At 39.1% G+C, this 27,182-nt stretch overlaps 1 protein-coding gene across 1 annotated transcript in view; it reads right to left on the reverse strand.

Annotated features, from left to right (window-relative positions):
* NDUFAF3 (NADH:ubiquinone oxidoreductase complex assembly factor 3) overlaps nucleotides 1-27,182 on the reverse strand; it is a 439,874-nt gene that overhangs the window by 313,217 nt on the left and 99,475 nt on the right. The window contains exon 2 of the mRNA XM_044078745.1: nucleotides 12,107-12,299. Coding sequence (XP_043934680.1) covers nucleotides 12,107-12,299 — 193 coding nt within the window. The remainder of the gene's footprint in view (nucleotides 1-12,106; nucleotides 12,300-27,182) is intronic.

The raw sequence follows: 27,182 nt of genomic DNA on the forward strand, positions 1-27,182 counted from the left end.
CTCCGAACCCAAGTGTAAAAATGAAGGCGAGACAGTACTACAGAACATTAATTGTTATACTGAGTGTTATGTTTATTGTTTGAAACCAATAAACATGGATTGATTAAAAAAATGGATACATGGATTGATTAAAAAAAATGGATACATATAACAATCTACTAAAATGCTTGTGCTAAAGGACAAGCTTAACCCATATGAGGATTATGGAGGCAAATAAAGCAGAGCATGTTTTGAAAAGGTTGTATGGGTGCGTGAAGGTGAGAAGGCACACACCACACCATGGCATCAACTTAAATGTGAACAGGGGCTGCAATCTCATGACTCACGCCATTAATCACCAAATAAAATAAAGCAGGTATCGGACCTTAACAGTACACAGCAAACTCAAACAGATGCCCTGGGTTATGACCTGACATACAAACTTTACAAAATACAGCTACAAAACAGCATTATAATCACTGGATCACTACAGTTTCATCATCTTGGCCTAAGCCCTTTGCCTTTCAGTAAAGTCTATTTTACACACATACACACACACACACACACACACACACACACACACACACACACACACACACACACACACACTCACGCGCACACACACACACACACACACACACACACACACACACACACACACACAATGTCTTCCCAGAAGAGGTACATCACTTTCCTGCTTTCTTGGTATAAACTCTCAATTACTGTACACTTTTTCAATGAGCCAATCTCTGTATTGAATTACAGCACCTTATAGCCAAACAATCCCTCTTTAAAACATACACATGCCACCAATGCTGTGAAGTCACCTTTATAAACTAATAAAACTCATGCAACAAGAACTTATAACCAAATAAATGGAAATACTTAACAGAAAATCAGGAAAGAATGGAACAGAGCAATAAAATTTACAAAGCATGCAACTGATTGCACACAGAAGAAAAAAGGGGAAAAAAACCTCCACAGAAACCCAACGCCAGCCTAGCAGTACAAACTTAATAACCATAAAATAAACTGGTAGAGATACCAGCTCGAAATAACTGCTGAGAACCAAAAAAATATATTTCAAGCACCTTTTATTCTTAAAGAATGAATTGAGTGCTTTTGTCCTAAAATAAGGACTTCATCAAAATTAAAAAGAAAAGTTAGAATACAGAAATATACATAGGTTCATACTAGGCTATCTGCCCGAGGGCATTTACAAGCCTAGCCCATAGTTTTGTGGCTTACGCCACCCCTTTAGTTTGGAGAAACTATGCCCATTATTTTGCTGTGCCTCTGTCGAGCAGTGACACTGAGGTAACCCCTGGGGTGTATCTGCGATCTCCCATCCATTGGTCAAGATTCCTCTTGAACAAGGCCAGCGGGGTGCTCTGCCTCACATAAACCGGGATTTTGTTCCACCCTTGTCACATGGTTGCAACTGAAACCAATCACATTAAGGCCAACCAGATAAATCATGCATATTTAAATGAATATATGAATAGATGAATAAAACATGAGTGCAACAAAAACTAATGAGATTGTCTCAAAAAACTACCTTGACTTAAAGGGGCCAAACCTATATATTGCAGATAAAAGTTTTTCTTACTTCTGTCTCAAAATCAAACAAACAGCATAAACATCATATAAAATTATAGAAACAGAATAAAACAATTTTCATTACAACAAATTGATATAAAAATATATGTATTAAGAAGTTTACCCAATGAAGAACTTGAGACATTAGCAAATTGTCACTGGGTCTTCAGTTATTACAGAACCTGTATGTGTGCATAAGATTGATTATAAAACCTATGAGTATTAAAACATGATATAAACGATCTGTTTAAAATCCATTTTTTTTAAACAGAGAAATGTTGTAAAACTGTATTACAGTTTAGCTGCCTTGAATTTCAGAACACTATTAATAGAAACATCATCATTCAGACAGGGGGGGGGGGTTGTCAGCATTTAGCCTCAACTGCCATTGTAATTCTCCATACTCCACGAGGGTTTCCCATAGGCCACCTCTCAGCTTGTTGGGAATATGTTCTAAAACTGCAAATTTAAAATGGTTACGTTTAGGGAATACCTTTGGAAGTTTAAAAAAGGCATTGTTTTCATTACATTTCCTTACATCATAATAGTGTTCATAAATCCTTTTATTTAAAATTCTTTCTGTTTTCCCAACATAAAAAGTATCACAGTCATCACATAGGCCAATGTAAACTACTCCTTTAGAAAAAAAATTACTATTGTGGGCCAAATTCACAAAATGATCATGGATGTTGTGTTTCCAATCAGAATGGGGTCACATTGGTTACAGTGTTCACAGCTATCCATGTTGACCTTTGGGCATTTATTAAGGACTGCCTCATACACATTATTCTTTTTACTCTAGTTGTTATTTTCCAAGCTATTTTTGAGATTAAACCCTATATTATATACAATATGGGAACAGGCCCCAAGATATTGAGCACATCCTGGTCAAATCTGAAAATGTCCCAGTTTTTTTGAATGATCTTCCTTAATTAAAACTGTCCAAAAATACTTTAAAACAAATGCTGAAGTAAAAGATCTGTTCCCCCTCAATTTGAGTTGTAGTCCTGTCTTGATTTATGTTCATGAAATCTTTACCAATAGGACTTTAAATTTACCATGCCTAACCTCAGACTTCAATTCATTAATTAGCTTATGTGGGTAACCTCTCTCCGAGAGCATGTAAGCTAAAATATCACACTGAGACTCAATGTCCAGATTGTCAGATACTATTCTGGCTAGCCTCACAAACTGCCCCTTCACCAAACCTCTTTCTCTTTTTGGTGAAAGGGATGCCCACTATTGAAATGTGAGTAGGAGTTTGAATAGGTAGGTTTCCTATACATATTTGAGGAAAGGCCCTCAATCATAACTTTTTACTAATCAAAACATCCAAATAGTTTATACTCTCAGAGGACTGTTGTATCATGAACTTTAAAAATTCCGTTGTGGAATTAATAAAATCAAAAAATTCCTCCAGGGCCTCTGAAAATCCCCTCCACAAAAAAAGAAGTTATGTACTCAACATAACGTTCCATGTTGGTAGTCCACCTCACTCTTCATTTTTACATATGGGTTCGGAGCCGATCCTCGGCTCCGACTCAGCCGATTTTCAAGCTCGAACACTTCTGGTTGGCTTGTGGCTAAGCAGGTATCCCATGGTGCACCAGTGCAATCCCCAGATCTTGTTTGCTGCTCACTAGCGATAGAAAGAGATAGAAAGAAACCCTTAACCAACAAACCAATACTAAAGGGTCGCCAACCAAGAAATTTATAAAATTACCTCCAGATCTTCCAGGATGGGGGCAGGAGGGAGGGTTGGTAAAAATAAAGGGTGAGATGGACTACCAACATGGAACGTTATGGTGAGTACATAACTTCTTTATGTTAGGTAGTCCAATCTCACCTTCATTTTTACATATGGGACAGCGTCCCTAGCGCCTTATTCTTGGGTGGCTCATTGGAAGATACTCCTGAGCACCATGGAGCCAAAGTATGCTCGACCCCTAGAAGCCAAATCCAACTTATAATGGGTAATAAAGGTGTGAGGGGTAGCCCACGTAGCTGCTGCACAGATATGATCAATTGTTACCAATTGATCATAGCTGCTGCACAGATATGATCAATTGGTACCCTGGCTTGGAAGGCTGCAGAGACCTGGTAGAGTGAGCCTTGATCCTGTGGGGTAAGGGTCTGCCCTCTGAGCTGTAGATGAAAGCTATGCAACTCAAAATCCAGTTAGACAAATGTCACCTTAGAAACTGGCAAACCCAATCTGGAATCAGAAAAGGAAACAAACAACTGGTCTGACTTCCAAAATTTTTTGGTCCGTTGCAAATAGAAGCGCAGCTGTCTGTGAACATCCAACTGGTGAAAACAGTATTCCGCTGCATTGCTATGACTGGGAAAGAAGACTGGGAGTTCAATGGACTGGTTCAATGTGGCAGAAGAACAAACTATGGGGACAAATGAAGGATTGATATGTAAAGAAACCCTGTCTTTATGAAAAACTAAATAAGATGGATTAATAGACAGGGCATGTAGCTCAGAAACACGTCTGGCTGATGTAATAGCTACCAAAAACACAGTCTTCCAAAACAAGTACTTTAAGGAAACTGAATGAGACAGTTCAAAAGGAGGGGTTGTTAGTTTGGACAACAAAAAATTTAAGTCCCAAGAAGCCACAGGTTCCTGTAAAGGTGGTCTCAGCAAGGTGGCTCCTCTCATGAAGGTTTTACATAACTTATGCGACATAAGGTTAACATTTGGAGATCCCAAATAAAAATGTGAAATAGCCACCAACTGTACTTTGATGGTGGCTGCGGCAGATCCCTGCTGAAAAAGCTCTGAAAGGAATTCAGAATTACGGGAGTGGTGTAAGGATCCACATTGATTTTCTGTGCCCAAATAGAAAACCTTTTCCACTTAGTGTCATACAGCCTTCTAGTTGATGGTTTGTGTGAGGATAAAAGAATATGGGACACTGATGATGAAACATCATGAAGCCTGACTAGAGATGGAACTGGATCAGCCAAGATGTCAATTTGAGGGTGTGGAGAGAGGGGTGTAGCGAACCCGACATGTGGGTCAATAGATCTGGAACTGGGTCCAGGATCCAAGGATCGTCCAGGAGAAGAAGCTCGAGGAAGGGAAACCAGACCTGACGAGGCCAGTAAGGAGCAATGAGGATCAACTTGCTTCCCAGTCGGTTGGCTTTCTGTATCACTTTGGGGATAAGAGGAAAAGGAGGAAAGGCATAGAGAAGTCCCGTGGGCCAATCGTGTACCAGAGCTTCTCTGGGTGCTTCCCCCGGAGGGGGAATTAGGGAAAAATAACTGCTGCACTTGGCATTGACTGGACTGGCAAAAACGTCACAGCAAGGTTGTCCCCATTTTAGGAAAAATCTGTTCCAGTATTTCCCATTTCACAGACCACTCGTGGGGCAGCAGGATTGCCCGGCTCAGCTTGTCAGCTATCACGTTGGTTTTCCCTAGAATGTGCGCTGCCACCAGAAAGTGCTGGGAAGAAATCGCCCATTCCCAAAATCACATGGCCTCTCGACAGAGTGGGTAAGATCTGGTACCGCCCTGTTTGTTGATATACCACACAACTGACATGTTGTCCGACTATCGCAATCGACCCTGGAGGAAGAAGGTCCTGAAGTACTTGCAACGCCAGAAGCACCGCTCTCATCTCCAGAACGTTGATATGCAGATGAGCCTCGTGTTCTTGTCATGTGCCATGGACCGTCCTGCCCAGATAATGACCCCCACCCGACCTGGGAGGCATCCGTGGTCACAGTGGCAATGGGTTGGACAGGCACAAAGGGAGCTCCCGTGAACAAATTGTTGGGGGCTATCCACCAACGAAGGTCCTTTTTGCATGACTCTGTCAGCAGAACAGAGTGAATCAGCGGTAGATATTGGAACGACCACTGGGAGAACAGTAGCCATTGATGGATTCTCATATGCAACCTGGCTAGAGGTATTAACAGAATGGTTGAGGCCATCATTCCAAGAAGTTGAAGAATCCACTTCGCTTTGACCTTCCGAAGTGGGAGAAGTCACTGAACTTCTGAGATGAGGTTTTGTGCTCTTTTGGCGGGAAGACGAACTGTCATATCCACTGTGTCTACCTCTGCGCCTATAAAAATCACAGATTGCATGGGCAGTAATGCAGATTTTTCCCAATTTATGGAGATCCCTAGTTGAGCACAAAGCTGGATGGTGATGTCCCTGTTTTGGAGAAGTAGATGCCTGGTGGGGGCGGTCAGGAGCCAGTCGTCCAAATACGGAAACACCTGGAATCCCTGACGTCTCAGGTGAGCTGTCACTACTGCCATGCATTTGGTGAACACCCTGGGGGCTGTGGTGAGACCAAAGGGCAGAGCACGAAACTGATAATGGCTGGCTCCCAGCCGGAAGCGCAGATACCTCCTTGACGCCTTATCCATTTTTATATGGTAGTAAGCGTCTTGGAGATCTAGAGAGCACATCCAATAGCCTTTCCCTAATAACAGGAGTATTGACTGCAGTGTTACCATCTGAAACCTGTCCTTTTTCATGGATTCGTTTAATCTGCTGAGGTCCAATATTGGCCTCCAGTCTCCGGTTCATTTTGGGACTAAAAAGAACCGGGAGTAAGTTCCGGATCCTATCCTGTCTGCTGGCACGGGCTGGATGACTCTTTTTGAGAGCAACTTGTTGATCTCCACAGTTGCCTGATCCCTGTGATTGGGTGGAACATCTGGGATCTTCTTGGAAACAAACGGTGGAAGGGAAAAGGGTACGATATATCCTCTGGTAACAACTCTTTGTACCCACTTGTCTTGGGTTAAATTTAGCCAGGCTTCTGGATACAAAAAGATGTGACCGCTGACTGGCCCCAGATAAACGCAGTCGGGCCCCACATCAGGAACGCTGATAAGGCCGCCCTCGAAAGGAACCATGGCCTTGCTGATATTGCGGACCGCCCCTGCCTCTAGGGCGACATCTACCATTTCCTCCACCTCTGCCTCTGAAGGAGGATTCACTGTGTGTGTCTGTAAAGGCCCTCTGGGACTTTTTGAACCACATCTTACCTCCCCTTTGACCTTTGGGGTATGGTTGAGAGGGGACGGTAAAACGGATTCCCATGGCAGAGAGAGTCTTTCCTTCCTGTTCACACTGAGTGAGTGTATCTTTCACCTTGGAACCAAACAATGAGGAACCATCAAATGGCGCACTGGTGAGGGTGGACTTAAAACAGCTCCGCAAAATTACACAAGCGCATCCAGGAGTGGCACCTAAGGGCAACTCCTGAACCCGCTGCTCTGCTCGCTCCATCAGCCGCATGAGATATGAGCCGCATGGAGGAGTTAACTACGGAATTTAGGGTGGACAACTGAACAGAGATCCTATCCGGGACTCCCTCAAGACAAGCACCCTGTATGGAATCTCCTAACTCCTTGAGGAGATCCCTCTGCAACCTCGTGAAATGGGTAAGATAGTTCAGGGATCGAAGTGTAAAGGCCGCAGAACTAAATACGCGCTTCCCAAGTCTGTCCATCTGTCGAGACTCTTTGTTTGACGGATGTACAGAGGAAGAAGTCTCCGCCAACTCCTCCTTCGTGGCTTCCGCCACCACCATGGCATCTACGGGAACGCCCTTAGACAAGAATTCTTTTCCAGGAGGGGCAGACAGGAACTTATTTGGTTTTCTAGGTACTCATGTCATCGGGAGTATCCCACACCTTCTGACTAACCAGATCCATTAGCCCTTCGAAAGGTGGAGACACCCAAGAGGCAGAAGGTTGAGACCCAAAAGCCTTCAGGTACACTGACTCCTCATCAGAAGGGTTGGCAGTGGGCCAGTCGCACCTCTGTTTAAGGATCTCTAGAATGTCCACAAAGGAGACATCATCAGAGGACGACTTAGGGGACCCCTCTGACTCATTGAGGTCAGTGTCCGATGTCAGAGACTCATCCTGGGAGTCAATATGCTTCCTCTTGCATACTCTCTTCTGCAGGGGCTCCTCAAAAAGACCTTCTGGGGATGCCCCGGAAGAGTGGGGGCCACCAGCCGGTGGCTCCTGAGGTTGTGGGTCTCTGCTGTCTCTGGAGAGAGTAGGGACTGAGACCGAAGTGGGAGCCCTGGGGGGAAAAGTGCTTGTACCACTAGCAGGGGCTGTAGATTGTGACAGCACACTCCTCATCACCTCAAAAGCAGAGCTCTCCAGCTCCGAAGACTGTCCCCGCTTCGAAAAGACAAAGGATGGTGCCGGAGCCAGAGCCATTGGCTCCGAGATAGATGCAGGGTCTGAGCTCACCCTGGCAGATGCACCGAGAGGAAAGGAACCGACGAAGATCGATTCAAAACCTCCCCCTCGGCGCCAACAGAAGAGCTTTGGTCCCTGGACACGACGGACGGAGCAGAACGTGTCAGAGCTGAAATCGGCTCTACTGCAACAGCAAGGGGAGCCGGAACCGAGGGTTCCTCCATTGGTAACAAGCACTCCAGCTCCGAAAAACCAACATGGCTCGGAGGAGGAATCACGGATGGAAACAAGACTGGTTCAAGTGGCTCTGGAGCCGAATGGGTTGGAGCCAACAAAAATTTAGGCAGGGCAGATGACTTGATGAGTCTCAGTACTACTCTCTCCACATCTTCTTCCGAAAGACTCCTGGAATACCTGGAAAATAAGGTTGGGGATCTCGACCTAGCAGGCACTGGAGATTTGACCATCAAAAAGAATGGTAGGGACTCTAGAGACTGGCTCCGAGAAGCAGAGTCAACTATTTGCAAGGATTCAGCAGTCGGCACCGAAGTATCTGTGACCGACTCCGAAACCACAAGGCTCTCCTTCGGCACCGAAGACTGAGGAGTCGAGGAGGCAGGTTTTATTAATTTGGCAGGCGTCTCCAAAACACTAGCCGGTGCCGAAGGCGGCCTTTTTGAACCTTTAGATTTTGAGTCAGATCTTGACTTAGAAGACTTAAATGAAAAAGCCGAAGAACCAGACAAAGCTTCCTCAAAGGTTGGCTTCAAAAGACCCCTGAGTATCAGTTTGTTCTTTCTCTCCCTGCAACACTCTAGGAGAGAAAGCATGACAGAACAAACATGACTCTTGCAAATGGATGGCTCCCAAACAGTAGACACAGCTACTGTGGCCATTGGTGAAAGACATTTTCTGGGAGCACTTCATAAATTTTTTAAACCCAGAGGGTTTGTGCTCCTTGCTATCCTTAGACATTGCAACCCACAAGCAGTCAGAGGAAAAAGAAAGAGAAAGAAAATGACTGAGGACTAGGTCCTCTAACTAAAATGGGCCTAGCCCTGCAGACGAATTACATGAGGACTAGGTCCTCTAAGTTAAACGGGCCTAGCCTGGTGTAAGATAGAAACCTAGATTTTCCACTAAACACTGGACAAATTCAGTCACACAGGAGAATATTTTAAATAAAATACAGTGGAAGCAACATGAGGACTAGGTCCTCTAAGTTAAACGGGCCTAGCCCTGTGAAGAACTGGGTCTTCTAATTCAAACAAACCAAGAAGGCACAACACACACACGCTCAAGGGTAGCAAATTACCAACTGTAAGAAATTAAGACTTTAGCGGGTCCCCGCTAAAGACCACCAGTCAACAATAATCGCTTGAAAGGAAATGATCAACAGGAGCCCCTATTGATTAAAACGGCAAACTCGCCAAACTAATTCTCTAGACAAGAAAAAAGCAAGTGCGTCTAACTACTGAAATACAGGAGACTACTATACTAGTCACACAAAGCCACAAGGAAATTTAGGTAAATCCTAACTGTAAATAACAGGAAAAAAGGTGAAACCGCCAAAACTAACGATTTAGGTAAAGCGCAATTGCGCCTAGCTACTGGTACACAGGATACCACTAATAAGGTCACACAACAACCACAAGACAATAAAGATAAAGTCCTATAATGTATATATTCAATAACTACGTAAAATATACTAGAATAATGAAAATTCGCAAAACTTAGCCAGAGCCAATTTTTTTTTGGGTCCCCTACATCATCCTCACATCACCGCTATGCAATGCTTCATGTCGGGTCTACTAGCAACTATGTACCCCTAGACTTACTTCATGGAACATAAGGGTATCATGGGGGCCATCTACATTCTGTTGGAGAGGGGGTTCATAAATGACCTACCTGCCATTTCCCCTTCCCTTTTCAGTTTGGTAGTGATGCTTGAGGGGTGGATGTGAAGCATATCACCCCACCTTAGTGGCAGTTCAGCTATGCCCACTGCCCTACTCCTCAAGCTACGCCTTTTTATGCAACATCCTCAACTTCCATCAGGGATCACAGCTGGGGACACCTATGTAAATACCCACACTCCCCTGCCACTCCATCAGTCACCTGTGATGCTAACCAAACCCAGGTTGACTGGCTGTAGTTGTGCTTTATCCATCTATGCCACTGGAGTGGCACAACTTATTAATTAATTTAATTATTTCCATTTGTTTAACAGGACAGTCCAAATTGGTCGAAGACCCCTTTTGGTGGAGGTGCTATGAGGAAAGCTTTGCAAGAATTATCAACTATCGAGTAGTTTTGTAGATGTAAAGACTGTAATAACTTCACATACATGAAGATCAGAGGTAACAAGGTAAAAAAAATATTTTTTTAAATACATATAGCTTGACTAGAATCATTATACGTTACGGAATATGTTAAATTAAAAACACAGTATATGTACCTTCATTCTGTATGGTACTGCTTGACCCACAGTGTTTTCCTGTACTTATTTTATGTGGATTTCTTTCCTGCAATTCTGCACCTATGTTTATGATTGTATCCTGCCACCTGCTGTCTCATAGGTTCATAGGTTTATACTAGGCTATCTGCCCTAAGGCATTTATAAGCCTAGCCCAAATCTTTGTGGCTTACGCCACCCCTTATATGAAAAAATACTGTGCCCATTAGTTTGTTGTGCCTCTGTCCAGCAGTGACACAGAGATGATTCCCGGGGTAAACCTACGATCTCCCATCCACAGGTCAAGATTTCTCTTGAACAGAGCCAGCGAGGTGCTCTGCCTCACATGGACCGGGATTTTATTCCACAGCATAGGGAGTCTCTGAATGATAAATCTATCCCTCCAACACGTCCTATTTATATCCGTGCTAAGGTTTAAGTCGCTTGTTCTAGTGGTTTTGGTGGATTTGGATTTTTTGAGGTGGAGCATGTCCATTAATTCCGGGTTGGACATGGCCTTGTATGTCAGGCACATGTCACCTCTGAGCAGATGGTATGCGACTGAATAGAGCTGGAGTTTCTTCAATCTGGCAGCATATGACAGATTTTGGAGTCCCTTTATCCTTTTGGTGAGGAACTTTTGGGGTCTCTCCAATTGCTGCAGATATCGGGTGAGATACATCCCGAATGGGGCATTGTACTCGATCATTGGTCTGATAAGTGAAGAGTACAGGGGAACAATGACCTCACTAGATCTGGATGTGAATCACTTCATGATCAGGTGGGCAATGTAGAAGGTCTTTCTAACCACTTTAGCAACGTGAGTGTCAAAAGAAAGGCCACTGTCAACCTGGGTCCCCAGGTCCCTGATAACCTCTTCTGTGCTTAGTGGATTGCCACCTATATGGCAGCTTGGGGTTACCATGTTTTTCCCGAAGGGTATGACTATACATTTTTTGGCGTTTAACTTCAGGCCATGGCTCTGGCACCAGCTATCTGTTTCCGTGAGTCCCTTCTGAAGGATATCCGTGTCCGATGCACTTTCCACTATGGCGCCCAGTTTGCAGTCGTCTGCAGTTGTCTCACAATATAATAACTCTGGGAAACTGTATGCACAAAAGCATCACATTCATTCAAAAAAATTTCTCCTCACCGTTTTGCTCTGATATAGTAGCAAGCAATACTAACAAAGGTCTATGGAGGCACGGTGTTTATTTTTGATCCAGCAAGTCAGAATGAGATCCTTCTTCAAACAGATGATACAGTGCAAACAAGCTGTATGTGTGAGCCAGAACACTTGCATTCAGGACACAATTCTGAGGCTATACATGCCACACACACACACACACACACATTAGAAGCTGTATAAAATGAGCTTTCCCACTATTTTAATTTTTTTACCTTTTTAAGCCCTCAACCCTGCAATCACCATCAGGCTTCCCACCTCAATCACCTCACTGACCCAATAATTCCTGCAGGGAAATAAGCCTGCCAGGCCATTCACTCCATTGACATGGAACAGTTGAGTGCTGAGAGTGATAGAGTGATGCCATCATCCACTGTGAAGGATGGTGATTTTTTTTTTTTAATGCACCTATGTCCTCGCTTACAGCTCAACTTTTGGGATAGCTTGCTAACTACTAGATGCACATGCATATGCACCACAGGACAATTGTGAAAATTGAGATTTTCGCATGAACCAACCATGGTCCTCCTTAAAGTGCGTGATCTAGTGACTGCAACTTGGTTTCTGCCTACCCCATCACCGATCTTTTCGGCACCAGGATCACTAGTCCGACTAGGTTATTTGGTGCAAGCGTTATTACTATCTTTCTTTGCCAAAGGATCAGGCTATCAGTTGACATTTTCTAACTTACATTCCACTGTAAAATAGCCTGTGGAACAATAGCACAGGGACCAATTATCCTGTCTCCATTGACAGTAAAGCCATGGGTGCTGTACCCATCAATAAAAACCACATCAGGACCATCTCTCTCCATCACTGTTACCATTGTCTTCTGGTATAGCTCATCATCTCCTGGAACAAGTCGATGACCACGAAATGGCTGTCTAAAAGAGAAGAGATGAAGAACACAGTCAGGCAGAAAAGAAAAAAATAAATACAAGTTACTATAAAATCACAAAAGAGAACAAAAATGATAGCAGACATTACTGAACAAAGTTATAAAAGAGGGACACCATTTATTATAGACAAACATAATAATTAATGGCAAATGTAAATCTGATTCTTGTTTTCTTAATCACCTGAATATAATTTTTAAAATTAACTTTAGGGTATACGTTAATGATATTTTTCAAATTAATGACAAACCCAGTCCAAATCAAAGACAACTGGCATAACAGTATGCCCACAAACAATTTCAGTGGACAGAATCTTATCCAGTTGTACACCCCCATGGTTATACTGGTGGATGGCAGACTAGACCAAAGGTGCAAATGTGCCTCATTTTTCCTACACTCCAAACATCCACCCACAACCCCTTTTCCCATATTGCACTCTTCTTCCTAAACCATGAATAACTCATCCTATGCTCTAGCTGACTTTCTTCTGATTTGTCTCTTGCAACAACTCTCTAGGTTTTGAAGCAAGAAAAGTATTATGACACTATTGAGACACATGGAGTTATTCCCCTACGTGTCATTCACTCTGGCATTCACAGGACATTTTGAATACATAAATATGGGGGAAAAAGGAATTCACATTTTCCAGACTACATACACAAAACAAAATCACATTTTCCTACCTTCTGCTATATCATTACAATTCATTACAAAATATGCTTGCATGGCAAACAGTATTTACATGTGCTCTGTAACTGATCTTCTACTGTTCTACTACTGCAGAGGTGTACAATTTCCTCTCTTATGGAACATATGCAACTGCTAATGACATGGGAGAATATTTTTGCAACTGAAAGCTGTGTGTAATTTTTCTGATAGCAGTTTATAACTACAATCTGTTAATGTCTTCACGAAAAGGTACTGTTCGGTAGTCACACACATCGAGGCCCCATAGTAACTCTACATGAATATCACTAATATTTCTAATAAACTACCCAGAAATGAAAGACAATCACAGTTGTCCTAATTTATACTGCAGTGGATTTACCTGCCCTAAATGTGAAAGCTAGCGTTTTCAATTACTTCAAAACTATGGTACACTGGAGGAGAGAAGACTGCTCTTTCTGCTGTCAAGTTAAGGGTACATACCTTTACAGCTCGAACTACATCAGAATACCGATGGTTACTACTTATCAAAGTTCACCATTCACCAGAAATGAGTTTATCCAAAACAAAGATTTTTTTTTATGTGCACCATACATTATCAGACAACAAACAAAGAAATCCAACACTGATTGACCACTTCAGTGTGACAGCAATGGCAAAGGTAAGTAAGGTTCACAGCCAGGGAAGTAGAAACAGAAAAGCAAAGAGTTCTATTATCTCTGTGTAGTTCTTTAGTGAGGACACAACTGGAATGGTATGGGCAGTGCAGTTCTTGAGGTTTATAGCAGTTATTAGGCAAACAGCACAGGAGACCATTGACAGCCAAGCCCAAATTCTCGATTACCCCAGAGTGATGTCCAGTTAAGTGACTCAATCAAGGTCATACCGTAGGTAAATGAAGACTGAGGGAATCAAGCCCTGTACCTCAGGAAGTAGCCCATTAAAAGAGCTCAGAGCCTTAATAATTTGCTCCAACTGCTAGACAATTTCCAGTTACTGCATGTAGGCCTGACTTGCAAAAGAAAACACCAAACATTTGGAAGGTGTGTAGAAAAGGGTCAAGAATATATACGGAGTGGTTCATGATTTCAATGATTCCAATTTTTGGTGAAATACCAGCAGCTCTGCAGTTGCACAGTCTATGCCAGAAAGGGAAAGGAGAACATGATTATGGCTGCATACAGATGTTAGAAAAATGCCACATTATCTGCAAATGCACCTACCTGATTTACTGACATAGGTACAGCTCAGTATCAATTCTATTCTCCAGTTTTGCAAGCATGGGACATCACGGTTCTACCAGTACTAGCAGCGAAACTGAAGCTGACAGTGAAATAATAAAGCAATAACCGACAACGTGGTGTGGTATATTAAAGATTTACCCATGGTTGGTATGGTTTAATCATGAGGGTTTCACCCTCGTGATTAAATAAAACCAACTGTGGGTAAATTTCAATATATCACAACCACAGAGTCGGTTATTGCTATTATACAATGACATTATTTAAGAAAAATAAATGCTTACTTTTCTTAAATAATGTCTTTGTATAACAGCGCATTACTGTTCTTCTGCTGGTTGTGGTAGTCTGCTTCCTTGTTTTGATGTACTGAGCATGCGTATGGGACTTGCGTTTCATGCATACCCAGTACATCAATGCTTTGAAACACAAGCAACGGAGAAAAAGAAAGTCTCCGTTGCTCTGCTTTTTCTTCTTTTTTTTATTTTATTTTTTAAAAAAAAATGTTTTGAGGAGTTTATACCAACGGAAAAAAGTCTGGACGACCAGACCTTTTTTTCCGTTGGTATATTGTGGGATTTACAATGGCCAATCAGCGTGCAGGTTTTGGAATATTAATGGGGGGGGGTCATTATATAATATATTTTACTTGATTACAGTCCTTGTTACAACCATATGAAAACAGTCCCAGAATGTATTTGTCCTGATGGAAAGAGCAGTCGATATCATGCACAGGCAGCATAGATGTTTGAACCATGTACAAAACACATTTTTTTAAGCAAAATCACAACAGATGCTCCACATCAATGGCTACCTGACCACATCTCGACATAAGCTCCTAGGGCCAGGTAATATTCTAATAAAGGGAAGGATAAAGTATAAATCATTCCTGCATTTAGGCCTTACTGACTTAAAGCCCAGTGTCAGTGAGGCACTAAAGAGCTCAAAAATTAGATTTACTACATTGTCTCAGCTGTGAAGCCTCTCCAAACTCCAGTTCACATTAATTGAACCTCTGTACCTGGGAAAGGAGAAGGAGGTACACTTCTATATAACAAATGATTACACAATAATCTTAGCTTCAAGAAGATCCATGTCTGAGAACTGAATTACTTTGCAACCATCTTTTTAAAGCCCTCTGACCAGGGAAGTTGAGGAGAGGGGCACACTACTTATAGGTTTGCCTTATCTGGCATAATGCCAATTAGCAATCTGCTCCAAAAGCTAGTTTGATCCACTGACACATGAGGTCTCTTTATTAAGATTTCACTTTCTAACACATCCTGTACAGTCAGAGCCCTTTGAGATGCACCTCAGTAAATATATCGAACTAGAAAGACCACAGATGTTTCTCAGAATGTATACCAAACTGCTCACTACAGTACAGTTTCAAGCTAGATGGGAAACTAATGCATAGATTATGTATAAATGCCTACTCTATTGCAATACAGGTTAGGGGTAAGCAAGCCACTTACAACTTAACCCATGTTTTTAAATTGGTTTCAAAACAGAAAGCCTTGCCACCTCAGAGGGAGGTTGCGTGTGCCAAAAAACAATGCAGTGCCTCAGCAACCATATTAGCAGAAATTAAAGGCCCTCCCTTATCTTCAACTATGCTGACAGTATCTCTGTTATATATACGGACGATTTGGCTCCAGTTTACAGAATGGGATCTAGAACATAAAGAAGTTGTATATTTAAAGATTGAGCAGCCTTGACTCTTCCCTGAGGCACTCCTGCATTTAGGGTGCTTGCATATCTCTGTAATTAAGGAAACATGGTTTAAATGTTGAGAAAGCACTCATTCATACCATTTTTTGTGACTACCATACTTAACAGACCAAGTGACTACTGTGGTGGTGTTCATGGACCACATCTTCTCTAGGCAGATCCCCAGGGCCCCTCAGATCCCCATAATCGCAAAAGATCAAGTACTAAATGTGCTCTCAAAGACTAAAAATATTTCAAGCATGGGACCTGATAATCTATCAGGCTGTTCAGTAAATAATACCAAGTAAGCCCTGGTGGAACCATTCTTTAAATTATTTAACCTGTGTTTAGCCACTGGCTTTATCCTTGAAATCTGACATACAACAGTGGAGATGCTACTCCACAAGGGTGCACTCACCAGTGACCCCGGGAATTACAGGCCCATCAACCTGATAAGTCTCAAAGTCAAAGCCATGGTGCATATTAGAACTATGCCATTAAAAATCTCATCAGACTAGTCCCATAGCAGCTTGGCTTTGTTAAGAGTAGATCCTGTCAAATTAATTTGGTTAACTTCTTTGAAAGGGTAACACAACCCATGCTGTACACATGGCATACCTTGATATGGCCAAGGCCTCTGACACTATATCCCATGCTAGCTTAGTTAGTAAGTTAAATGCATTACAAACAGATTCCTACATGGCAATTTGAATAGCAAACTGGCTAATGGACAAAACCCATACAGTGCGCTAACAGATGCTTCTTCAAAAAGGATGAAAGTAACCAGTGGTGTTCCAGACAGCTCAGTGCTGGGACCTCTTTTGTTTGCCATTGACTTTTCTAACCTCCAGACCACACACCAAGACCTCTAGCTAACTAAATCTGCAGACAACCTGGAAACAGAGAATCATTGTCAACTCACCCTCTGATACCAAAGCCTTACAACAAGAACTTGTACTTGTAAACACTAGGTATACTAACAACGAACTTAAATTAAATGGATAAACATCCCTCACTCCAGCATATAACAGACAACATCCCACTCCAAAATAAGAATGTTGTTAGATATCTTTGTAATTGTGCTGATAATTTCCTCTCATTTGATCTTCACATAACGACAATAGTCAGGAGGTCCTTCTACTTAGTGCATCTGATCTCCAAGTGGATATCTTCCCAGGGACATTCTATCCATAAAGCATTGGCTAGATGTACCTTGTTAGTCACATATAGTGTGTCATATTATGAGCATAAACAAAACTCTCATGTTTTTCATTTCTCTCTCATACCTGTTCAGGCTGAAGTGAAAGTACTTTTAACAAAACTTCCACTTCAAGACTAATTAATGAAGCAGGATGATATATATATATATAGATATATATATATAGATATATATATATATATATATATATATATATATATATATATATATATATATATATATATATCTGGTATATGTGGGTCCTTCCTTGGCTTGTGGATGACAGAAATAAATGTTTCCAAATTGGGAGGTGGTGTTGCTTCCCCAAGACTTGTCTGTAAATATAAAAACACTTCATTGCACATAACCTTTACATACAACTCCAGGTTCCATTTATCTGATGCACATCCTTGCATGATTCGAATACACCAACAACACATTTGATTTCTTTTAAGATACAGGGAATACATAAAAATTCAGATTCACACTGATTGTGAAAGATGCTAAGTTCGAACTACACACACACACACACACACACACACACACACACACACACACACACACACACACAGGTAAGCTGCCTCGGTCAACAAACACTCGGTAGTTGTGCACAAATCTGTTGGAAATACTGCTCCATCCGATTTAAATTTCTCTGGGAATGTTGGGTTTCCAATACCATGATGAGAATGGACTCCATTCCTAACTCAGTGTATTATCAGAGTTCATGAAATTAGCATAGTTTATCTTTGATGTTAGCCAAGAGTGCTCTTCTAAGCAACCACAATGTGCCCAGAACTGTCTCCTTCTACAATTCATAAGGGGTTCTATGTACTGGCAGCATACTAAAGTACGACTGTAAATTATTTTTTTATTAGACTTGTTGCTCCTACTACTAGAACTGTCTTGCTATCTTTCTTTCACATTGCTATTGTTTTTTTCTCAAACATTTTTTTATTTTTCAGATGCATTTGAATGAATTCCACAGTATTTATACATAACATCTTAAATAACTATGTACACTATTTACATTAGCCTGACACTATAACAGATCTTAATGTATACAGTTACTTTATATAAGTATGTCCAATCCATTATCAGAGTGTCTGATCAATTATTCTATAGTGTCAATCAACGACAAGACTTTTCCCCAAGGGTTGTTGATAAATGGCTTTGGATAAATTGTTAGTTCTTTAATTTTAATTTTCAATAATGTTGTGGTCTTCAGTAGTCTGTAGGAGTCTTCCAAAGTTGGTATTGTGTTTGTATTCCATCTTCTTGTTATACACTTCCTTGAAATTGCAAGTATAGTCCATACTAGATACATGTTTGACCTATTCAAATGAGGACCTTCGTTCACATTTAATAATATAAGAGCTTTAGTTAACTAAAATGATTCATTAAATAAAGCTTGTAGAAAGTTATTAATAACATTCCAAAATGGCTTAATTTTAACACAATCAAAGAAAATGTGGTTCCAATCTGCATTGTGTACTTGCTCACATCATCAACATATTCCTTTTATGGAAGAACACATTTTACTGATTCTACCTGGGGTTAAGAATGCTCTGTGCAAGCATTTCCAATTAAAAACTTTCCAGTATTGTGTAAAGGATGTATATTTTAATTGGAAGAATGAAAGGCTATTGGTCCAGATGACATACCTGTGGAAGCATGTAGGTGTTTAGGTGAAACGGCAGGAGTTTTTAACCAGATTGTTTAATCAAATTTTGGAAAGTGAAAGGATGCCTGAGGAATGGAGAAAAAAAGTGTTTGGTACCGATTTTTAAGAATAAGGGTGATGTGCAGAGCTGTAGTAACTACAGAGGGATCACAGCATGAAGTTATGGGAAAGAGTAGTGGAAGCTAGGTTAAGAAGGGACATGATGATTAGTGATCAGCAGTATGGTTTCATGCCGGGAAAGAGCACTACAGATGCGATGTTTGCTCTGAGAGTGTTGATGGAGAAGTACAGAGAAGTCAGAAGGAGTTGCATTGTGTTTTTGTAGACTTAGAGAAGGCATATGACAGGGTGCCTAGAGAGGAGTTGTGGTATTGTATGAGGAAGTTGGGAGTGTCAGAGAAGTATGTAAGAGTGGTACAGGATATGTACGAGGGTAGTGTGACAGCGGTGAGGTCTGCGGTGGGAGTGATGGATGCATTTAAGGTGGAGGTGGGATTACATCAAGGATCAGCTCTGAGCCCTTTCTTATTTGCAATGGCGATGGACAGGTTGACAGACGAGATCAGACAGGAGTCCCTGTTGACTATGATGTTTGCCGATGACATTGTGATCTGTAGTGAGAGTAGGGAACAGGTGGAGAAGACCCTGGAGAGATGGAGATATGCTCTAGAGGGAAGAGGAATGAAGGTCAGCAGGGCTAAGACAGAATATATGTGTGTGAAATGAGAGGGAGGATAGAGGAATGGTGAGGATGCAAGGAGTAGAGGTGGCGAAGGTGGATGAGTTTAAATACTTGGGATCAATAGTTCAGAGTAATGGTGAGTGTGGAACAGAGGTGAAGAAGAGAGTACAGGCAGGATGGAGTGGGTGGAGAAGAGTGTCAGGAGTGATTTGTGACAGACTAGTACCAGTAAGAGTGAAAGGGAAGGTCTACAAGAGGGTAATGAGACCAGCTATGTTATATGGGTTGGAGACAGTGGCATTGACAAAAAGGCAGGAGTTAGAGCTGGATGTGGAAGAGTTATTGAAGTTAAGATTTGCATTGGGTGTGACGAGGGTGGACAGAATTAGGAATAAGTATATTAGAGGGTCAGCCCAGATTGGAAGGTTTGGAGACAAAGCCAGAGAGGCAAGATTACGTTGGTTTGGACATGTGCTGAGGAGGGATGCTGAGTATATTGGGAAAAAGATGCTAAAGATGAAGCTACCAGGTAACAGGAAAAGAGGAAGGCCTAAGATAAGGTTTATGGATGTGGTGAGAGAGAGGACATGCAGGTGGTTGGTGTGACAAGAGCAAGATGCAGAGGACAGGAAGAAATGGAAACAGATGATCCGCTGTGGCTACCCCTAACGGGAACAGCCGAAAGAAGATGATGATCTTCAGTTAACTGTACTGAGTGTCCTTTAGTTATATATTTCCAATATGAGGTTTTGGGTGTTGTATTATATTTTATCACTTTTTTGTAAAATTTTGAAATACTGTTTCCCATGTCAAAGTCGTTATATATGATTTCATATATGTATTTCGTAAATTTAGGTATCTCTTTAAATGAAGAAGTGTTTATTATTCTACTTAAATCTTATGAATATGACAGAATACTCTCTAAAGTTAGCCAGTCCTGTTGTGGAATTTTGTATGTTGCTTTTATTACTTGCATATCTAAAACTTTTAGTTCTTTGATGCATTTTAGCCAACAAACAAATCCTTTCGGTTCCCATGAATTACTAATTTCTCTCTATATTTTATGTGGAAAGTTATTTGTGACTATAAATGATGTTAAAAGATCAAACCAGATTTTTAAATCTATATTTGCATTAATAATTTTGAAGCCACAGTGTTGCAGCGGTAGCGTTTTCGCCTCACAGCAAGAGGTTCTCCTGTTCGATTCTCGGCTGGAGCGCCTTCTGTGTGGAACCTGCATGTCCTCCCCTCGGTTGAGTGGCGTTCGAAAGACATGTGTGAATGGGTGTGCCTTCATTGAAGGTTGGGCATCGGGCTGGCACCCCGGCACCATAAAAATCGACTGCCAATCATTAGCGTACCGGAGTTCCGCTGTGGCGACCCCCAACCGGGAAAAGCAGAAAGAAAAACAACAACAACATTTGCATTAATAATTTTCCTAAATGAGTTAATGTAATAATTAATCATATGAGTTTTAGTGGGTTTAGTTATGTTATATTGCATACTAATACATATGTGCCATGGCAAATTGTTTTTATGTGTTATTTGAAAATTTTCTTTGGAAATCAAATTCATTTATTGCTATTACAGTTAGTAATTCTTTCCAATTTGCAGAGTAATCTGGATTTATCCAATCTGAGATTGTTTTAGATATTGATGCTTTTATATACGTTTCTATATCAGGAAAGTTTAATCCTCCCTGTTTCCATGGTCTGATACGATGTATTAAAGCTTTTTGGGAAACCATAAAAATGTTATTAGACATGAACGTATTTCTTTAAGTATATTCCTTTCTGGTAACAGTTGTATTGCCAAGGCTATATATATATATATATATATATATATATATATATATATATATATATAGAATCTTGGGCAGTAAAACCATTTTTTATTAACTGTAGTCTATCTTCAAATGTTAATATTATTTTGTTCCATCTTTCCAAAGAGATTTTAATTGTATTGATGACATTATTGCAGTTTTTTGAGACTAATTCATTATTATCCTTGCATAACTCAATTCCTGGATATTTTAAGGTAGATTCTTGTTTCCCCTATTATGTGATCCCCCTAGTCTGCAGTTCTTTTTTTTTTTATTTAAAAATAAAAATTTTGATTTAGATTTATTGAAATGGAGTCCTGAAGTCATGTGAAATTAGTCAATTAATATATTTAATTCTTCTAATGTCTCTTTTGTATTCGATAATGTTAGTAATATGTCATCAGCAAAAAGCATTACTTTAGAATTGTATTGTTCATAAACATATATTCTTTTGATTTTTATATTGTTATGAATTGAATCTGCCAATATTTCAATAGCTAGAGAAAACAGAATCTGTGACATGGGACATCCTTGTTTAGTGCCTTTTGTTATACGTATAGATTCAAAGGTAAAAGGACATGACTTGACATACGCTAAATTATTTGTATATATATTCTTTAGGAGATGAACAAAGGATGCAGGAAATTCAAATAGCATTAGGATTTTGAATAAATAGCCCTAATTTAGGGAATCAAAGGCTTTCTCTATATCTAAGCCAATTATGGGTATTTATTTTCTTTATTAACAATCTATAAGAGAAATTATCCTTTTAATATTGTCATGTGTGTGTCTAGGATATATAAATCCAGTCTGATCATTGTTTATTGTTTTGGATAGTGGTATTTTCATTCTGTTAGTTAAATTTGTCACAAATATCTTATAGTCATTGTTTAATAATGATATAGGTCTATATGAGGTACAGAGGTTTGGGGATTTGTTTTCCTTTAGGATTGGTGTGATTAAGGAATATCTCCAAAAGGGTGGTATTAAAGCTTGTGACTGAATTTCTAAGAGTTTTATGGAAGAGGGATAGTATCTTTGAAGGAAAATGTTTATATATTTCCATAATTATGCCATTTATATCTGGAGCCTTATTGTTTTTACCCTCTTTTATTGTAACTGTAATTTCTTTGTAGGATATGGGTGCTTGCAGATCTAGTTTTAATTTTTCTGTTTATTTTTATATATTAGAACATTTTTCATCTAGATTTAATTGATCGATATGTATATTTTCTTTTTGAAAATGTTCCATATAGTGATTTCTATAGGCATCAAGAATGTCACCTATATCAGAGACATTTTTCCCTTTCTTTTCATGGAAGATACTTTTAATGTTATTAGCTTTTGGGTATATTTTGATTCTTGTGGATAAATTATATAGATATTTGGGAGAAGTGGCCAAGATATTAAGTTTTAGTTTTTCTAAAGCGAAGTTAGTTTTATGTGTTAGAATTTTGTTGTATTTATTGTTTAATAATTCTACTTTCTTTTTCATCTCCAAATGATTTTGATTTGTTTCAGCTTTTACTGACAAAAGTTTGGATTGTAGATCTAATAATTCAGAATCCCATTCTATGATTTTTTATACCAAGTTAGGGTTTTACCATATATGTAAGCTGTTAATGAGTCCCATATCATTATTATATCTCTGTGGTGTAATTAATATCCAAGAAGAACTGTAATTCAAATAATAGCCAGGGTTTGAACTCTTTAATTTTAGTTATATATGCTGGAATTCTGGAGTTAAAGATTAATGGTTTGTACCCATTTTGAAGTTTTAGTATCAATGAATTGTGGTCTGAAAAGGGGCAGGGAGTGCTTGAGAAATTAATGATTTTAGAGTGCAAGTCATGGGCAGCTGTAAAAGGAAAAAACTTCAAAGACCAATGCACGTTAGGTTCAAGCAAGGCACCCTTTATTACTTGCAGCAAGAGACAAAGCGTATAGGTACAGGATTTCTCTGGCTCTTTGGTGATCAATATATTATTCTTATACAGTTCTCTTCATGTCATACAGAAAATGTAATGCCCATGCACAAACCCTGACTAACTTTCCCATGAGCAATTCTTACAAGTAGGCAATTTTTGTATTATTCAACTAAGTGTGAATTAACCAGAATGTAATGTAATGTAATCAATTGTACCTTCTATTGTAATTATCTTCTCTCTCTTAATACAATGTAATATGTCTTTATGTCTTTTGTAACAATATATCACTGTTTAACCCTGTTGGAGCTTTTCTCCCCGGGACTCCGCTGAAAATGGACATGTATCCAGTCGGACTATCCCGGTCAACAAATGTAAAATAAATAAATGTTACTATTCTATTGCTGATGTAGTTGGACACAGCTTTCTATATGTTTCACAGAAAATGTTACCAGACTTATTGCTGACATGGTCAGATTATTTGCTGTCTTGCAAAAACATTTTGAGAAAAACAACCAGGCCTTGGGCTTATTTTAGCCCACCTTAACTTTTTAATTCTTCAATTGTACAGTTCTAATACATGTGTTACATTTTGTCTAGATTCAAGGTACATTTCTAGCTTTGGTACAATTAATGCTGATTATGGTTTATACTTTCAAGCATCTATTGTTTTCTTTATCAAAGCGTCTAGCAGCTGCATATTTTCTAATGGCATAAGCAGAAATGAAATATATCTTTGTTAAGTTTCATGACGCAGAAATGTAATGTCTCGTTATTTTCATGACAGCAGAAATGAAATGTCTCTTGTTAAGTTTCTAATAGCTGTGCAGATTCATGCAGTGTGAACAGAATAAATGTATTAACCCTTTTAAACCTCAAATGCACTAAGCATGCATATTACTATTATATATTTTTCTAACAGCAGCAGCAAATATTTTATCTTTTCTAGTTTGGGTACTAAATCTGTGATCTTGATAGGAAAATAACAAAGATTTATCTTCTTTAAATTTGAAAGTATCTACAAGATGAAATGATTCTACCCACTTGTTTAACGCTTTTGACACAGCAGATGTACACAGTGGTCTTTTATTTGCAGTTTCAGCAAAATCAAATATAGAGTTAAAATCTCCTCCTAATATTAAGTTGCCTTTATAATTATAGGAAATGAAATCCAACTGCTTTTTTAACAGTTCCTGCTCCAATGCCTGGGAACCAGTATAGATTGGCTAGGGTCCATATACTATTATATTTGGCTAGGGTCCATATTCTATTATATTTAACTATTACTAATACCATAAGGCCTTCTTTATCTTCATACGTATAAATGACTTCTGGGTTAATCACATTTGTTTTCCACAAAACTGTTACCCCTTTTGTCTTTGTCTTATAAGTGGATTGTGCCAATTTCACATATTCCTTAGGATTCCATTTGTAATTGTCATTTGTTCTGAAATGATTTTCTTGAAGGAAGACAATCTGTGCTTTGTTCAATTTTAAATACTCCAGTAGATTTGATATCTTGCTAGGATTGTTTAAGCCATTGGTATTTAAAGATAATAAAGTTAAATCCATCTTAGGTTATTTAGACTACGTATTTTTTGTTTTATTGTGACTATTACACATTTTCCTCTGATAACTATAAAGTATATGTTTGAGCTTTTAAAGGAAATTATCAGTTTTATACTTTGAGAGTTTATCAATAAAGTAATGTTTTGGTCAGGCATACAAATTGTGAAATAAATTTAAATTAATAAATGTTAACAAAACTAAGATCTGCACTAAACATGGAATGAAAATAATTCCTAATCTGATGGATAAACCCAAATCCATCAGATTATCACTCATACCTTGACAATACAGAACATCGGAGCTCCATAAATTGACTTATCATATGGAGAATATTTGTAATAGGAATAAGCAATATTTATATTATTTTGAACACATATAGTACTATTGTAGATTGGACAGAATTCTAATACAACATAAATGATTACTTATTGTATAAGCAATTAATATTTACATGAAAGATAGATGACAAGCAATTCAATCATAGTAAAGTAGGATGTATCATATATAAAACCTCAGTAAAAGATTACAGCACACAGTTACTTAACATATTCACTCTTACTGATGAAGTCTTTCAAAACTTATTACTTAATATAAATAGATTGTAATATTTATACCTCATGTTTATAATACACTGTATTTTACTGGATATATCAGAAGTTATATTTCATTGTTTGCCAGCATTTAAGTAATCATTTTGCTTGTTGCTAACTTACTTAAAGCATCACTTTTTTTTATGTGAACATTGATGAAAGTTAGTGCATTTTAATTATCAGTGCATCCCTCTTCCCCCATTTCCTACACATAAGGATTGTCATTTTTTATTATAAAATGAGTGAAATTATAGGTTAAAAACAACAAATTCACTTATTGTGATTAATAATTACAAGTTCTCTTTTCATATTCATAAATTGCCATTTTATGGCATATACTGAAAGTTTTTAGATTTAAATGGTAACATTCTATTTTGTATAATCAGCAAATGTTAAACTAAGTGATTATTGTCAATTTAATACTATTTATTCAGAATCTGATTGTTACATTCTGTGCCATTCCTAGTTCAGGCTTCTATTGTTTCCCTTGAACAACATTGTCAGTTTGATGTCATGTATAAAACATTAGTTACCTCGGTAACAGCTTAAGTATTGTGTATGGTCAAGATGGGTTACAAAACCACAATTCAAGTTAAAGCAATTATATGACTTGTTACACACATTTACTTATATGAGAAAATCATCATGCTTCCCCTTGATGTTCAATATAGTGTATGCCATTTATGACAAGTTAAAACAGTAGCGTTATTATACACAAGCCCATGTTATTAAACTAAGTGTCGATTGTCAATTTAATATTTGTTCAGAATATGACTATTACATTTTGTGACATTTCAAGTTCAGGCTTCTATTGTTTCTCTTGAACAACTTTGTCAGTCTGATGTCATGTAAAAACATTAGTTACCTTGGTAACCACTTAAGTATTATAATATGGTCAAGATGGGTTACAGAAGCTACAATTCAAATTAAAGGAATTACATGACTTGTTATGCATATTTACTTATATAAGACAGTCATCATGCTTCCCCTTGATGTTCAATGTAGCATATCACCTACTCTGAGGTGTTCTCTGCCTAACATATAAAGCTATGTCAAACCCAGAGCTGTTGGACATGCTACACCTAAAGAAATCCCAATCTCTCCGAGCTACACTCTCTAGGGACCTAAACCTTGTCACCACAATAAGCAGGACACACTGGAGGGATAGATTCCTGTCCCAGAGACTTTCTATACTCTGGAACAAGCTACCCATCTATGTCAAGCAAAGTTCTTCATTAGCACTCTTCAAGAAAAATCTTGATGAGTGGATGGGAAATAGGAAATACACCCCGGAGATCACTTCTGTGTCTCTGCTGGACAGTGGCACAAGAAAATAACTTTCTTGGGTGGCGTAAGCTACGGAACCTTGCTGGCTAGGCTTACGTAGGCCCTTGGGCCGATAGCCTAGTACCGACCTATGAACCTATGACAGATTAGACAGTAGTGTTATTATACGCAAGCCCATGTTATTAAATCCTGTCTTTAATATCTAAATTCAGCAGACTGCTTTATCTTATATGATGACTATATATTTTATGTCTAGATTTACTAAAATCATACATTACATAACTAATGTGTGTGTGTGTGTGTGTTTTTTTTTTGGCTGTTGCTTTGTTATTTGAGAGACCACAAGCTGTAATGCTTATTCTTATTATTAGCTCCTTCCAAGCATGTTTATACAGTCCATAGACTTTAAATTATGAGACCCTTCTAGTTTCTTATTTGTTATAAGTACATTTCCATCTGTACATACACACACATATCAGTAGTTCAAGGACGAGCAGCAATAC

This window comes from Protopterus annectens, chromosome 7.part1 (assembly GCF_019279795.1).
Source record: "Protopterus annectens isolate FY-2018-M chromosome 7.part1, PAN1.0, whole genome shotgun sequence".
In the NCBI taxonomy this organism is placed as follows: Eukaryota; Metazoa; Chordata; order Ceratodontiformes; family Protopteridae; genus Protopterus; species Protopterus annectens.